At 44.7% G+C, this 12,692-nt stretch overlaps 1 protein-coding gene across 2 annotated transcripts in view; it reads right to left on the reverse strand.

Moving 5' to 3' along the window:
- Nucleotides 1-125: 125 nt before the first annotated feature.
- The window catches only part of LOC109485957 (low-density lipoprotein receptor-related protein 6-like), a 49,269-nt gene continuing 36,702 nt past the window's right edge, over nucleotides 126-12,692 (reverse strand). Inside the window, exons 6-19 of one of the 2 annotated variants that reach the window (XM_019789661.1) lie at nucleotides 12,257-12,488; nucleotides 8,012-8,183; nucleotides 7,643-7,765; nucleotides 6,790-7,183; nucleotides 6,246-6,433; nucleotides 5,692-5,898; nucleotides 5,073-5,198; nucleotides 4,652-4,741; nucleotides 4,151-4,280; nucleotides 3,840-3,949; nucleotides 3,526-3,699; nucleotides 2,836-3,294; nucleotides 2,363-2,518; nucleotides 126-2,074 (exon numbers count right to left, since the gene is read on the reverse strand). In XM_019789661.1, the coding sequence (XP_019645220.1) occupies nucleotides 1,602-2,074; nucleotides 2,363-2,518; nucleotides 2,836-3,294; nucleotides 3,526-3,699; nucleotides 3,840-3,949; nucleotides 4,151-4,280; nucleotides 4,652-4,741; nucleotides 5,073-5,198; nucleotides 5,692-5,898; nucleotides 6,246-6,433; nucleotides 6,790-7,183; nucleotides 7,643-7,765; nucleotides 8,012-8,183; nucleotides 12,257-12,488 (3,034 nt within the window). In that variant the 3' untranslated portion in view covers nucleotides 126-1,601. The remainder of the gene's footprint in view (nucleotides 2,075-2,362; nucleotides 2,519-2,835; nucleotides 3,295-3,525; nucleotides 3,700-3,839; nucleotides 3,950-4,150; nucleotides 4,281-4,651; nucleotides 4,742-5,072; nucleotides 5,199-5,691; nucleotides 5,899-6,245; nucleotides 6,434-6,789; nucleotides 7,184-7,642; nucleotides 7,766-8,011; nucleotides 8,184-12,256; nucleotides 12,489-12,692) is intronic. The other variant, XM_019789662.1, reaches the window with a different exon arrangement.

Consider the following 12,692-nt stretch of genomic DNA (forward strand, 5'->3'; position numbering starts at 1 on the left):
AATTAGCTAATCGATCTATCAAATTTGTGGTCGCACGTTGGAAAAGATGGAAAGAGGATGTATACGTACATGAGGGTGTATGATTACACATCAATGACACATGAAAGCCACAAGCAGCTCACATGTCAACGGATTTTATTTCTCTGCGGGAGAACCAGATATAACCACTCTTGGCCATTTTAATGTACATATGAACGGTTCTCATTATGAGAAAATTTAATTTGCTTCTATTTACATAATCGATCGAGGATTGTCAAATTATTTTATTTTATTATGTATATGTACAGTAATCAACACACATTCGAATACTCTGTTGCCATGTGGGACTTTCATTAACATTCATTCATACTTAATTATCAATATCACGCCAATGTATTCTTGTTGGAAATGACAGAAGACTTGTAACAAAGAAAAACCATCACAGTTTTAGACAGACGGCATTGCGATGTACCACGTATTGATAGGTACTTACTATTTCTTCATAATGTGACGTTTTGTTGGCCAGTCTTGCTAAATTTGAACATGACAAGGCCAACTTCAAAGCAATCTTTTGTTAAATGCAGGCGCCGAGCTTGAGTAGGGACACGAACTTCTAGGGGCATGTATATTAAGTCAAAGCCTATACATATTATCACATTAAACATTGACCTGTGATATAATGTCTAAAATATTATAATACCGGAGACGATTGGGGATAGGTCACATTCATTGAAGGCCGTCGTACGATTCTAATGCCATAGAATTTTCACGGATGTAGCGCTGCCTTCTCCGTAACAAGCCAGGTGAGGTTTTGGACGACATATGCACGACTACGTCAGTGTGCGATCGTCGTACAACAACCTTGCGACGAATGTGATCCTCCCCTTAATCTGTTGCATAGGGCATTGGAGCACATGTATGACATTCATCTGTAAATCATTCGAAAAAACATTCTTAACTGACTCATGCTTCGTTCAGATAAGATATGAACCATGAAAAAACATCGAGCAATATCTGTACAGATAAGAAATTCTTGCCTTGTCACCATTGCCTCTATCGCATCATAGTATACATGCCACGGTAGCTAGACGGAAAGTCCATATGGCTCCGGAAAATAGCCGACATGTACATACAAACTGACGTCTTTTCAGGTCAGGGATTAAATGAAAGACTATTGCCTAAAACACCATATTGTCGACGTCCTCACATTGCAAGAATGATTCTCCACGTGGTAATTAAACAATCTAATTCTATGTATGCAACAGTTGTAATAGAAATGCTCTTTGGCTTTTGAAAGCATCCGGATCCATTGATAAAATGCACACCTTTACAGTCCATCATACATGTGGAGGCTGTATGACCACTAATCATATGCATTAACGTCAGACAAAGTCAGATATCTAGATTCCAACTCTATGGAAACGACTTATTGCCATTTGATATTTGAATGCGATATTCACATAGTTTCCATAGTCTTCCTATCAATCTAGCTTTTGGCACCCATTTTGCTGAGTAATGCTTATATATCGTTCTACTTTCTTTGTTATGCCTTTTTCAAAAGGCTGTCGTATTATATTGTCCCCACGTGTTTTATCGTTGGAATCCCCCATACGTCAATACAGTCAAAAGTTGTTCTGCTTCAGATACGTTACTTTCTGTGACCTTTGCGTTTCGTTGTAATACAAGTTCACGTCACGAGAGGGCGCCCCTTCTAACTGCGACGACTTTCCGTTACCCTCTCGCCACTTCCTTCCCGTCTGGAACGTGGACGTGGATTGGTCTTTTTCCCTGTTATCTGTTTCCGCCTCGTCGTCCCAACCGAACGCCCTGTTCTTGCGGGTTAGGGTAGTCATGTTCGGCTGTACACAGTTCCCCGCCATTTCGTTCTTCTTGTCGTTACCCCTGTTAGGATCTCCCATGGACGGCGGATAGCAGATCGCTGCCAGCGCGGCGGACAGGAGAATGAAGCCCACGCACCCAGCGGCGATGTACAGGAACAGCAGGACTCCCGGGCCCTTGTTGTTGAGTAGATAGGTGGGGATGGTGTTCTCGGAGTTTCTCGGTCTCTCGGTGGGGGGGAGGTTACTTCTATCACCTGAAGTGATGCAGAAACAATTACAGAGACATTACATAGGAATAATAATGTCCTCGATACGTATTTAATTTTCGGATGAAGTAAAGTTTGTACAATGCCATACAGAGGCCATATCTGACAATACGAAAGATTTGAACGATATTGCTAATACCGCATGGTTTGGTGAAGAAGATTAGTTCTACCCCTTTTCACTAGAAGCTGCGACTGCTGAGCGACCGCCAGGCGATCAATTAAAGATTTGACAGGTCGCTCAGTGAATGTCATAGGTAAAGAACATAGAGAACTGACATTGTTTGATGTCGAAGGCGCCCACCCCCGCCGTGCCCGTGCCCCAGGGACACAGTCGGCAGGACGTCTGCCCCGGGTTCGGCTGGTAGTTGTTCAACACGCAGTACTGACACAGGTTGGCGGTCTCGTTGTAAAAAGTGCCGGACGGACACTTAACTGTTCAAGAAAGAAAAACTTATGTATGATTCTATTATTGCTAAAGACGCGGCTACGATCGTTGTAGGTGGTCGTACGATTTTGATGCCGTAGAATTTTCAGGATGGCTGTGACAGAACTTAACCACCGACACATGCACGACTATCCCAATACTACTAATACCCTCAATTTGCAATATTTATCGTACTACGATCGTACAAGGGATGTGACCAGGCCCTTAGCTGTAAGGACTACTTAACGAGAACAGATTTAACAGGACTACTGTTTAAAAATCACATTAGCTCTGCGTGTTATAAAGACGAGCCATGTCATCTTACCACATCCTTTACTGAGCTTCATTCTCCCGTAACCACACAGCACGTTCACATCAGACACTACCACCCCGTCTGCCGCGATCCTGTACACTCTGTTCCCGTTGTCGTAACTAAAGTTTCCAGTTCTCAATAGCCTCAATATCCTTTCTGTCGTCGAATTTTCCAGTCTTCTGAGCCTGATCGGGTCTTGTCGTGCGTTTATCGTGACGGTCATGTTCACGGCCACGCCGTTTTCTGGACCGGCTTGCCTGCGCCTCCTGGCGGAATATCCTGCGCTGCAGGAAGCCTTGACTGAGAGACAGCTGGCGTCCTGGGAGAGAGGCTTGCACGGCTGGAGCGGCACGATGTAGTTGAGTAATTTTCCAGTGATGTCGAGGGGCAGAACCGAGGAGATGCTCTGACAGGGAACCGGCAGGAAGAAGGAGATAAATCGTCGAAACATCTTCGGTCTCTCCACGTCACCTATTGACAAAGAGGAAAAATCCAATTACACCACGTCGGCCATCAAAATGAATTCTCAGGACCAATGAAACGTAACGGGTTCGTCTTGTGATTGACGCCTCTATACACACAATGCAAAACAATATTGGTATTTCTGCAGCGCGTCAACCATAATTCGCCAATGACAAAACAGTGTACTAAAACTGACACTCTTTTTTTGCCAGCCAAAACTCCAGTGTCACAAATAATTACCTATGCAAAGAGGTATAGGATCCCTCCATTCTCCCATGGGGGTGCAGGTAAACTTGGCGTCAGGATAAGGAGAGAATCTCTCCTGACACTCCATACGGCACCGCTGTTTGCCTGTCTTGGCGATCTTACAGGTGTAGTTACCGTTGGTCGGAGAGAGCACGGGCGGACATTCAACTGCAAAATACGGAACGTGTATCAAGGCATGCCAAATGACTTCGATCTTCGATTTCTCGTAGATAAAGAAAGTATTGGATGAAGACTAAACTTGGTGTCGTCTCGGAATATGTCGACGTTATCATTTTATAAAGTTTTACCTGTTTTGACGATGATGCTGACGTTAAACCTGCAGGTGTTTTTGGTTCCCTTCGAATCAACAACCCAGCACGTGACCGCAGTGCTCCCCCTGTAGAACAGTCCGGGTTTCCTACAGATTTTGAAAGAAAAAATAGAACTGTGAATTTATGGCCAATATTCAAACTTGCTATAGTGTCGGGCGTAGTATTTTCCTAATCTCAGGCAGTAAATCATAATTTTTCTCTCGAAGGTATGAAAACAAATACGTCATGGCATTTTCCATTTTAATTCGAACTCTCTGAGCCTTATATCAAAATGGCGGAATCCATACCTGGAACATTCCGCCATCAGGATGGCGCCATTCCCCACCAGCCGCGGTTGTTTCCACGTGATCATGACGGGCGCTCTGGGTACCTCCTTCATAACGTCAGCCGGACAGGCCAGCACGGGGCCCGGCGTTCCTGGGGAGAGAACAACAAAACAACGAGAAGAATAAATGGAAGGTTTCACACCCCAGTTAAGTATTTAGAGTTATCAAATTTCTTGTTTTATTCATCATTGCGCGAATTTTTCACTGATTCAGCACATACTCCACATGTCACTTCCAGCCTGCGGTAATTCCACCCCCCATTGAACATCAACCTCTTACTTCCTTAGCTTCAATGTATCTTACGGACACACAATCAAACAAACAGACAAGCACACCGAAAACAAAACATCGGTGCATGGAGGTAATAAATGGGTCCAAGTTCCATCAAGATAACTGTATGGGTTAAACAATAAGACACGACAAGTTCTAAATATAGTACCGTTAGGCAGCTAAAAGACATACCTGTCTTGTCCAGTAATGTAGTTGTTTCAATAGAGTTGGTGGTGATCTCATTAATGCTAGTAGTCACGTCATTGCCTGGTGTGGAAGTATCTTATAAAACAGAAGTGAAAGACTTATAAATGAATCATCTAAATATGCACAATGACTCCACAAACGATTTCGAATAAAATATGAAGGTCACACGTGAATATGATTACGGTAAAGTTCTCCAAGTGTTAAAAGTCTTTTACATGTGCCTCTGGTAGACAGATACGACCCCTCGTTGATGGTTGCTAATACGTCATGTTTTGTTAATGTTAGCAATGTTCCAAAATGTGCATTTCCTGCGCAGGAAAAAATAACTATTCTGGCACGATTTGGAAGAAAACTGTTGATTGGGAAGCCCTTTACGTAAAAAAAATGCTTAATGCAACTTTCGTACCGTCTACACACGTGACTCTGTCGGCAGCGACCCTCATGCCTGGTGGGCATGCGCACCTGACTCCTCCCGGCACGGACACACATGTGTGTGAGCAGGGTGACCTGCCAGTGGCGCACATACCGGACACTACAGGAATCAAAACAATATGTTTACTAGTCGTTACACTAGTTAGTGATAAATCAGAAAGTGTGAATCATAAAAATAGATATGTTGATTGTGTCACAGTAATTTGGATAAGTAGATTCAATTTGCTTGAACTTCGCATGCCCAAGATCAAATGTAAGGGAGCAGAATTCTTTTCTAGACCATGCTTGAAGCACGTCCAGACATGTTTTGTTCATATCTCAGGGGCCTTCAACTCTGACATATTACCCACAATACATCACACGGCGCATGCACAGTCAACCGTGAACCGGCTTATGCCCGCATTATGTAAAAACTGAAATACAAGACTGTAAATTGAATACATACATCCACAACCAGTAACGGATCAATCTGAGCTGGACATCCAACTGTTAGTACAAGTTTTCTTACATACACAATTTCATACCGAAGAGGCAGTGCGCCATTGTGACTTGGTCGTTTAGAGTATTATAATAGCCATTCTTAAATTTCTTACCTTTCAGCTCCTTTGGATGATGCGCATGGATCTCCGTCGGTCTGATGAGGTCGGTGATGACCTTGTCGATCCTGCCTGTCACCAGATCAGTCATGGCCACGGACTGAGTCTTCCAGTCGGAGTAGAACAGGGCGGGGCCCACTTTCGCCAGCCCGTAGATATGGTCCATTTTCTGAGAGATGGTCGACACTTCTCGGCGATTTCCTCCTAACAACAAGAAATCGAAGAGTTCATAGTATTACTTCTCCCAAATACATGTATTTACAGCAGATTTTTTGGGCGAATTTCCCACTTTATTTGTTGTAGTGAATTTCTCGCTGATTCTGTCTATGTATTTTCCTACTGGCTTCCATAAGACAACAGACATGCGCAGAGTAATCAACTGCAGACAGAAAACGATATGTCCTTTTCTGGAACCTTTGGCCTAACTTCCTGTCAGCGTCCCCGACGTGTCTAGCGTATAAAATAACTATAGACACATGAGCATGACAGAGAGACAAGCAAAAGGTAAAAAGGACTGATGATGATAGCACAGGAATGTTTGCAGGAAGTACCTTCTTCAGCAATAGACTCTATTTTCCTGAGTGTCCCGTCGGCAAAGTAAAGCCGCCCCTCGTCAGCGTCCACTGCCAGGCCGTTAGGTGACTCCAGGTCCCTGCCGACCAGCGTGGTGCGGTTCCCCCCGGTCAGGGAGGCCCGCTCGATCTTAGGCTCTTTCCCCCAGTCCGACCAGAACAGGTAGCTAGAAATAAATCAATTCAGAAAGAAAGCCAAAATTACCACATTGGCATACTCAAAGGTTCTTATGTCCTGTAATGCAATATATAAGTCATGATTATTTCATACCTAGGGTAGATTTCTTTTAATTCTGTCAATTCATCTTCACGACAAGATACATTAGTCTGTTAATCGTGCCTTAACATCCATTTTAACATGAATCTAGAGGTGCTTGCTAGGTACAGAGTAGTTGATATATTTTCCAAAGAAAGATGGAACGACAATAATAGCGTTTCTAATGTTTTAAACATTCTACCTGTTATCTAAATTAAATCAAAGAGCACACAATCCCTCTCTGAACGAAATTGCCCTTTTCTTTACCTCCTGATTGGGTCCATGGTAATGGCTCTTGGCTTATCTACATCTTTCACCGCCACCTTGTGGGCAAAAGTGCCCAGATCAAGCATTTCGATGGTCCCCGCGATCCCATCCGACCAATATAAGGTCCTCCCATCCACATCGATCGCCATGCCGTCTATGCCCCCTCCGAACAACTTGACGTAGGATATCTCCTCCCCTGTCAGCCGACCGCGGGACACCATGCCTGTGTTCACGCTGCTCCAGTACACAAACTTCTCTTCCGGGTCATAGGTCAGCGCCACGATGTTGGGCGCCCCGTCCAGCTGAATGATGGGATAGGCGGTGGTGTCACGTGTGTCGAAGGAGAGCATGCGTATTTCGTTGTAGTCGGCCACAAGGAGGAAATTGTCGGGTTCTGTACGTAAAACAAGGAATAGAAAATGCTGTATATGCTGATTAACTTCCGGTAAGGAGGTATTGTTTTTGAGGTGTATTTGGATGCAGTAGTGTTAAGAAAGGAGGTTTGTAAGTACTAACCACGGATTGACAGGAAGATCGATTGGGGGGTCAAACAGTCTCTCCTCAGTGTGTGTAAAAGGTAATATTCAACTGAATGCAAGGCATGTCTGCGAATCCAAACATTTGATTAAATATATTGATCATTCTGTGTTATTATGAGCACATGATCGTTCACAACGCTTTCATGATTACATGTGATCAAATGGATTTTTAATGTCTGCATGAAAAAACTAATGCGTAAAGCAATGATCTTTACTTACATCCATGCATGCACGTAACGATTTAAAAGGCAATCAAATACTTACGACAGTAGGCTTGGCTAGGCTTGCCATAAAATGATTGGTGTCGTAAATACCTACGCATCTCTTCCCGTCGTCCGTCAGTACCAACCCTCCTACATCCGGGCACTGGCAGCGGTAGCCCCCGCGGATGGGGACACAGATGTGGCTACAGCCGCTGGTGTCACACGGGTTTCGAGCTGGGCAAGATACAAGCGTAAAGGTCACTATCACAAGCAGACGTCCAGGGTCCACTTTCAGTCCCCTTGAGGTTCTAGCCTCTTTAAGATTTGTAAAAGCCCTTTTATTGGAAAACGTACGCAAAATCTTCTCTGGGTGAGATTTGGGGAAAAAAGAGATTTCGACCCATTTTGTTGGCTCTGTGGAGTCCTCTAGTATGTAGAAATGTAAAAGGTTGTTTAAGTGTATCTACACATGTGACGCACCTGTCAGATCGACGTATTGCGGTCCTTTGTAGTACTGCAGCCCCATGGGATGAGAGATGTTCTTCACCACGGAAACGATCTCCCCGTTGCGCATGTTCCCGCGGAAGATCGCCCGCTCGTCCCAGTCGCTAAAGAACACGTAATCGTCACCCAGGGTGATCCCAAACGGTACCTGCAATAAGGAAATACTTTATAGTCATCCTAAAACGAACAAAAAGGGCATAAGATACAGCCATAGACTAAGGAACAGTTCACGTGGGAGCATTAAGGGCATTTCTATCCATATCAAAACTTATGAAGAGAACACAAATTACGGCTTATCTACACTTTCCTTAAAAAGGCTCGATTATCGTGACCATAGCTAACTTTTTTTGACCGTTTTCTAGTGGTGAGATTCCAAAATGTAAATATTTAGAGAAAATGATTATAATTGCGTGACTTTTGTAGTTTAGCGCCAGAACATGATCCAAACAACTACAGGCCAATCTCGCTCCTTTGCATAATAAGCAAAGTGATGGAATCAATAATAAACAAGGCACTGTGGAAGCACATTAACAAGAACAGACTCTTAAGTGACAAACAGTTTGGATTCAGAGCTGGCCACTCCACAGCAGATGCACTGACATACGTCACCCAACACCTACATGACGCCAAGGATAAGAGACAGGAAAGCAGGCTGATATGCCTGGATATAAGCAGAGCCTTCGACCGAGTATGGCACAGGGGACTAATCGCTAAACTGAAAGGCATCGGCGTCGATGGTAATGTGCTCAAATGGATTGAGGACTACCTGACAGACAGAGAACTGAGAGTCACAGTCGGTGGGAAAACCTCAACCTCCAGAGTCACCAACGCGGGAGTACCCCAAGGCTCCATCCTTGGCCCCCTACTCTTTCTCATTTACATCGACGACCTCACTGAGAGGCTGACCAACACGGCAATCCTGTACGCCGACGACTCATCGGTCATGAGCATCATAAAAGAAAGACGAGAAGGAGCCAGAGCAGCACTGTCGCTAAACACAGACTTGCAAAAAATCCAGAGCTGGGCTGAAAGCTGGAACGTTCTCTTCGGGGCCACAAAATGTAAATGTCTGACCGTCAGTAACCTGAGGGACGCCGTCGGCAACCACCCCGAACTCAGCTTTATGGATACTCCTCTCGCAGAAGTGGAAGAAGCTGAACTGCTAGGAGTAACAATTCGTAAGGAATTGACTTGGACACACCACATAAAGCAAATGGCAACGGACGCAGGAAAACGCCTGGGACTACTGCGCAGGGTCGCCCCTTACTTATCCCCACAACAGAGAGCCACCATCTATAAGAGCATGGTGCGATCCTGCATGGAATATGCGTCAACAGTCTGGATGGGAGCAAGCGACACTTCACTGGACTTGCTTGACGCCATACAAAGGAGGGCCACACGGATCATAAATCTCCCACAGGCCGAGTTGGACAGAAACCAGATTCAGCCCTTGAAACAGCGCCGGCAGGTTGGGGCCCTCACTCTCCTGCACCGCATGTACAACCAGGATGCCCCAGCACCACTCATCAGCTTACTCCCGACCCCATACGTACACCGACGTGAAACCCGCCTGTCAAGATCGCAACACAGCAACGCTCTGGAACCTGTTAAGTCATCCACAACATCACACAGAAGAACATTCCTACCAGCCACAGTACAGCTCTGGAACTCCCTCCCACAGGACATTGTAGCTCTAAAGGACAGACACAAATTTAAGAGCAGTGTAAACCGTCACCTCAGAGGTATTGGACAGCGCCCTTGTGACAGCTGCTAAGCTGAGTCTGACATTGCATAGATAAAAAAAGAAAAATATTGATATATCATATGATATATAGTTCACAGGGTAATACTTCGTATTCATTACGACAAAAATATGCGGTATATACAGTCGCGTAGAATCTCACGCAGCCACTAATCTCACAGAATGGGCGGAGTGGGCGGAGAAACGACTGCTGTGAGGTTATGAAATGTGTTTGAATCGCGCTCAGGGGACCCAGACACGTTGATTACATATCAGTGTAAAAACCCAAACACCATCTGTTTTACGTGTCAAGTCCCTAGCCTTCACCTTAAACACAGCGGCACGAGGTAACGATGTTTATGCACAACTTAGTGTCCCCAAGGTAGCTTTTTATCCCTAACATGACATTAAGTAGTTACCTTATGAAGTGATCATGATAACAGTAGTTATCATTCCCGGTCACTCCCGCGCCGTACTATAAAATAGCTGCAATTAAAGAGCCTCAAGTAGCAAAATCCTTTGAAACGGGTCTTAAAGACATAAACATTCTTTCCACTGGACGGCGATTCATGGTGTTTCATGAGAGACCATTCAAGTGATCAAGTGTTTCAGACTTGATTTCATAATTGGAATACTATGTAAGATGTAATAGTATGGTTAAAAGGAGAAGAAAACGTGAAAAGAGTTATTCTTATCTATGAAATTCGTTGATCGCCCCATCAAATTGTTGATCGCTGTGCGGTCGCAGCCATTAGTGGAGAGGGGTTTTTAGCTAGTCCCGATACACTTGGCCCAAGTTCTTGCCGCATCTTCCGATCGTTGTTCATTTGACGAGTGTTGTTGTAGTCGATATATCAATACGATAGACCTAACGACTTTTCGTGAGTCCTTTGAAACGGGTCTTAAAGCCATAAGCCTGCTTATAACTGGTCTCCTGTAGCCCAAGGGCGCGGATCGCCTGTGGGATCATTGCAGACTTAACGGATTTACAGCTAGTTCTTCCGTCATGGCCTATTTTGTAAGCAAGATTGTGCTGAAAGCTGTCTGAAGTTATTACATTTCTCATAAGTTAGAACCACAGATATAGAGATAAGAAAAATCCGCCAGGTATGCATGGAAATTGACCTTCATATGTATGCATTTCATGGTAACCATCAGGCTCCATAGCTACCTTAAAATTGACAATTATACGATGTGCCAGATGAATTTTGAAAAAAAAAGGAAAACAAAACCCTTTCAAAAGTTTCGCATGACTTTGGGAACTACCTTGTCTAATCTTGTCCAAAAGTTTTAATTTGCTGCCTCAAAGGCCTTTTAACCTTGCCTCCAAGTCGATTCGCGGTCGGTTTTCATTTTCCGGGAAGATCGGTCGGTTTCCATTTACTGGAAAATCGGTCAGCTCGCAGGCACACATCCCTAAGTGAGTCAGACCGTAAAGAGTCCGCTTTGGCACCTGCTACGTCGATCTAATCCGGGAAGGTATTACCTTTACGTGCGCAAATACCTGCTCGCCGAAATCAGTCAATTTCGATTTCTACACCTGTCCTCTTCTTGCGGGGAAACTGCGTCCGGGCGATGATTGCTTTCTACCGGAAACGTATTGGCTACTGGCAATTTCAGGCTGGGAGAGATTCAAGACAGGGAATTTCTCTTTCTCGTCGTGATTACTGTATCTTTTCGCCGGGAGTCAATCGTGATTCAAACAACTATTTCCACGGAGTCTAATGGTTCTGTCAGCAATCTAATTTCTGCTCCGCCTGGTGGATAGTCTATAAAAGCGCCGCGTGGCGCAGATCAATGATAATAACCCGTCAGGCTACAAAATCGATGGCTGGAAAAGTCAAGTGGAACGACAAACAACTCCAGGGTCACAGCCTGTTTCGGAAACGTCTTAAACATCGTTCTGTTGTCTTGAGGCAAAAGAACTTGGAATGTGTGGAGGAAGATATCGCTCACTGATCCAATGCAAAAGAAAACTAACGACTGGAATATCGTTTTTCTAAATTTTCAGATGAGGCAGATTCGATTAAATATCTTACGGCGGTCGCGCCAGGGTTACAGAGATGAGAGAAAACATGTTGCTCCAGTACCGCCGGCGAGTCTAGTCTAGTCGGTTTATTGCCTCAGATGTAAATGTACACTCAAATGATATCGACAGAACGATCTTACTATAGTCTAGATACTTCGGGACGTGTGTGTGTGTGGGGGGGGGGGGTGATCTAGACTTCACCGTGTCGGGCGAATAATCGTATAGGGCTAAAGGGAGTGAAAACTGTGACCCAAGAACTTATATGTAACCCAATCAATCACTGTTTATCATAATTAGCAGTTCAACCAATAGGATGATGACAAGTACTGGTTAAACCAATGAGAAATTGGCTACATGTTCGTCAAATAGGTGGGCGATGCTATGTGATTATCTATTCTGAATATGTGCGAGCAAGTGACGACATAAAATCAAATACACAAGTTCTGTTTACCTTCACACGGAAATTCACCGTGGTTCGGTTCCCTCCTAGGAGTGAAGACTTCTCAATGGACGCTGCCGAGTCGAGCGCCAGTCGGGAGTCGGTCCAGAACAGCGCCTGTCCGTCGGTGGCCAGGCCGTTAGGGTTGTACACGTTAGCCGACTGGAGTGTCAGGCGGTTCCCCCCGTCCAGGTCTGCCCGACTGATCCTCGGCTGGCTGCCCCAGTCCGAGAAATACAGGAACCTGCGGGGCCGGGGAACGTTTTAACGGGTCGTTTTAGCGTTTTTATGATATTCAAGATCGACAGCATCTTAATAAGATGTAATGTTGGGGGCCTTAATGAAGTCTTGCCAGACCTACTCAACGAAAGTGGGTTATATAGTGAAATGAAAGCACGACTCATTCAACAAGAAGTCAGAGATTTCAGATACGTATTTTGAGTTTTTG

This window comes from Branchiostoma belcheri, unplaced genomic scaffold (assembly GCF_001625305.1).
Source record: "Branchiostoma belcheri isolate BF01 breed outbred unplaced genomic scaffold, Haploidv18h27 scaffold79, whole genome shotgun sequence".
NCBI classification, from domain to species: domain Eukaryota; kingdom Metazoa; phylum Chordata; class Leptocardii; order Amphioxiformes; family Branchiostomatidae; genus Branchiostoma; species Branchiostoma belcheri.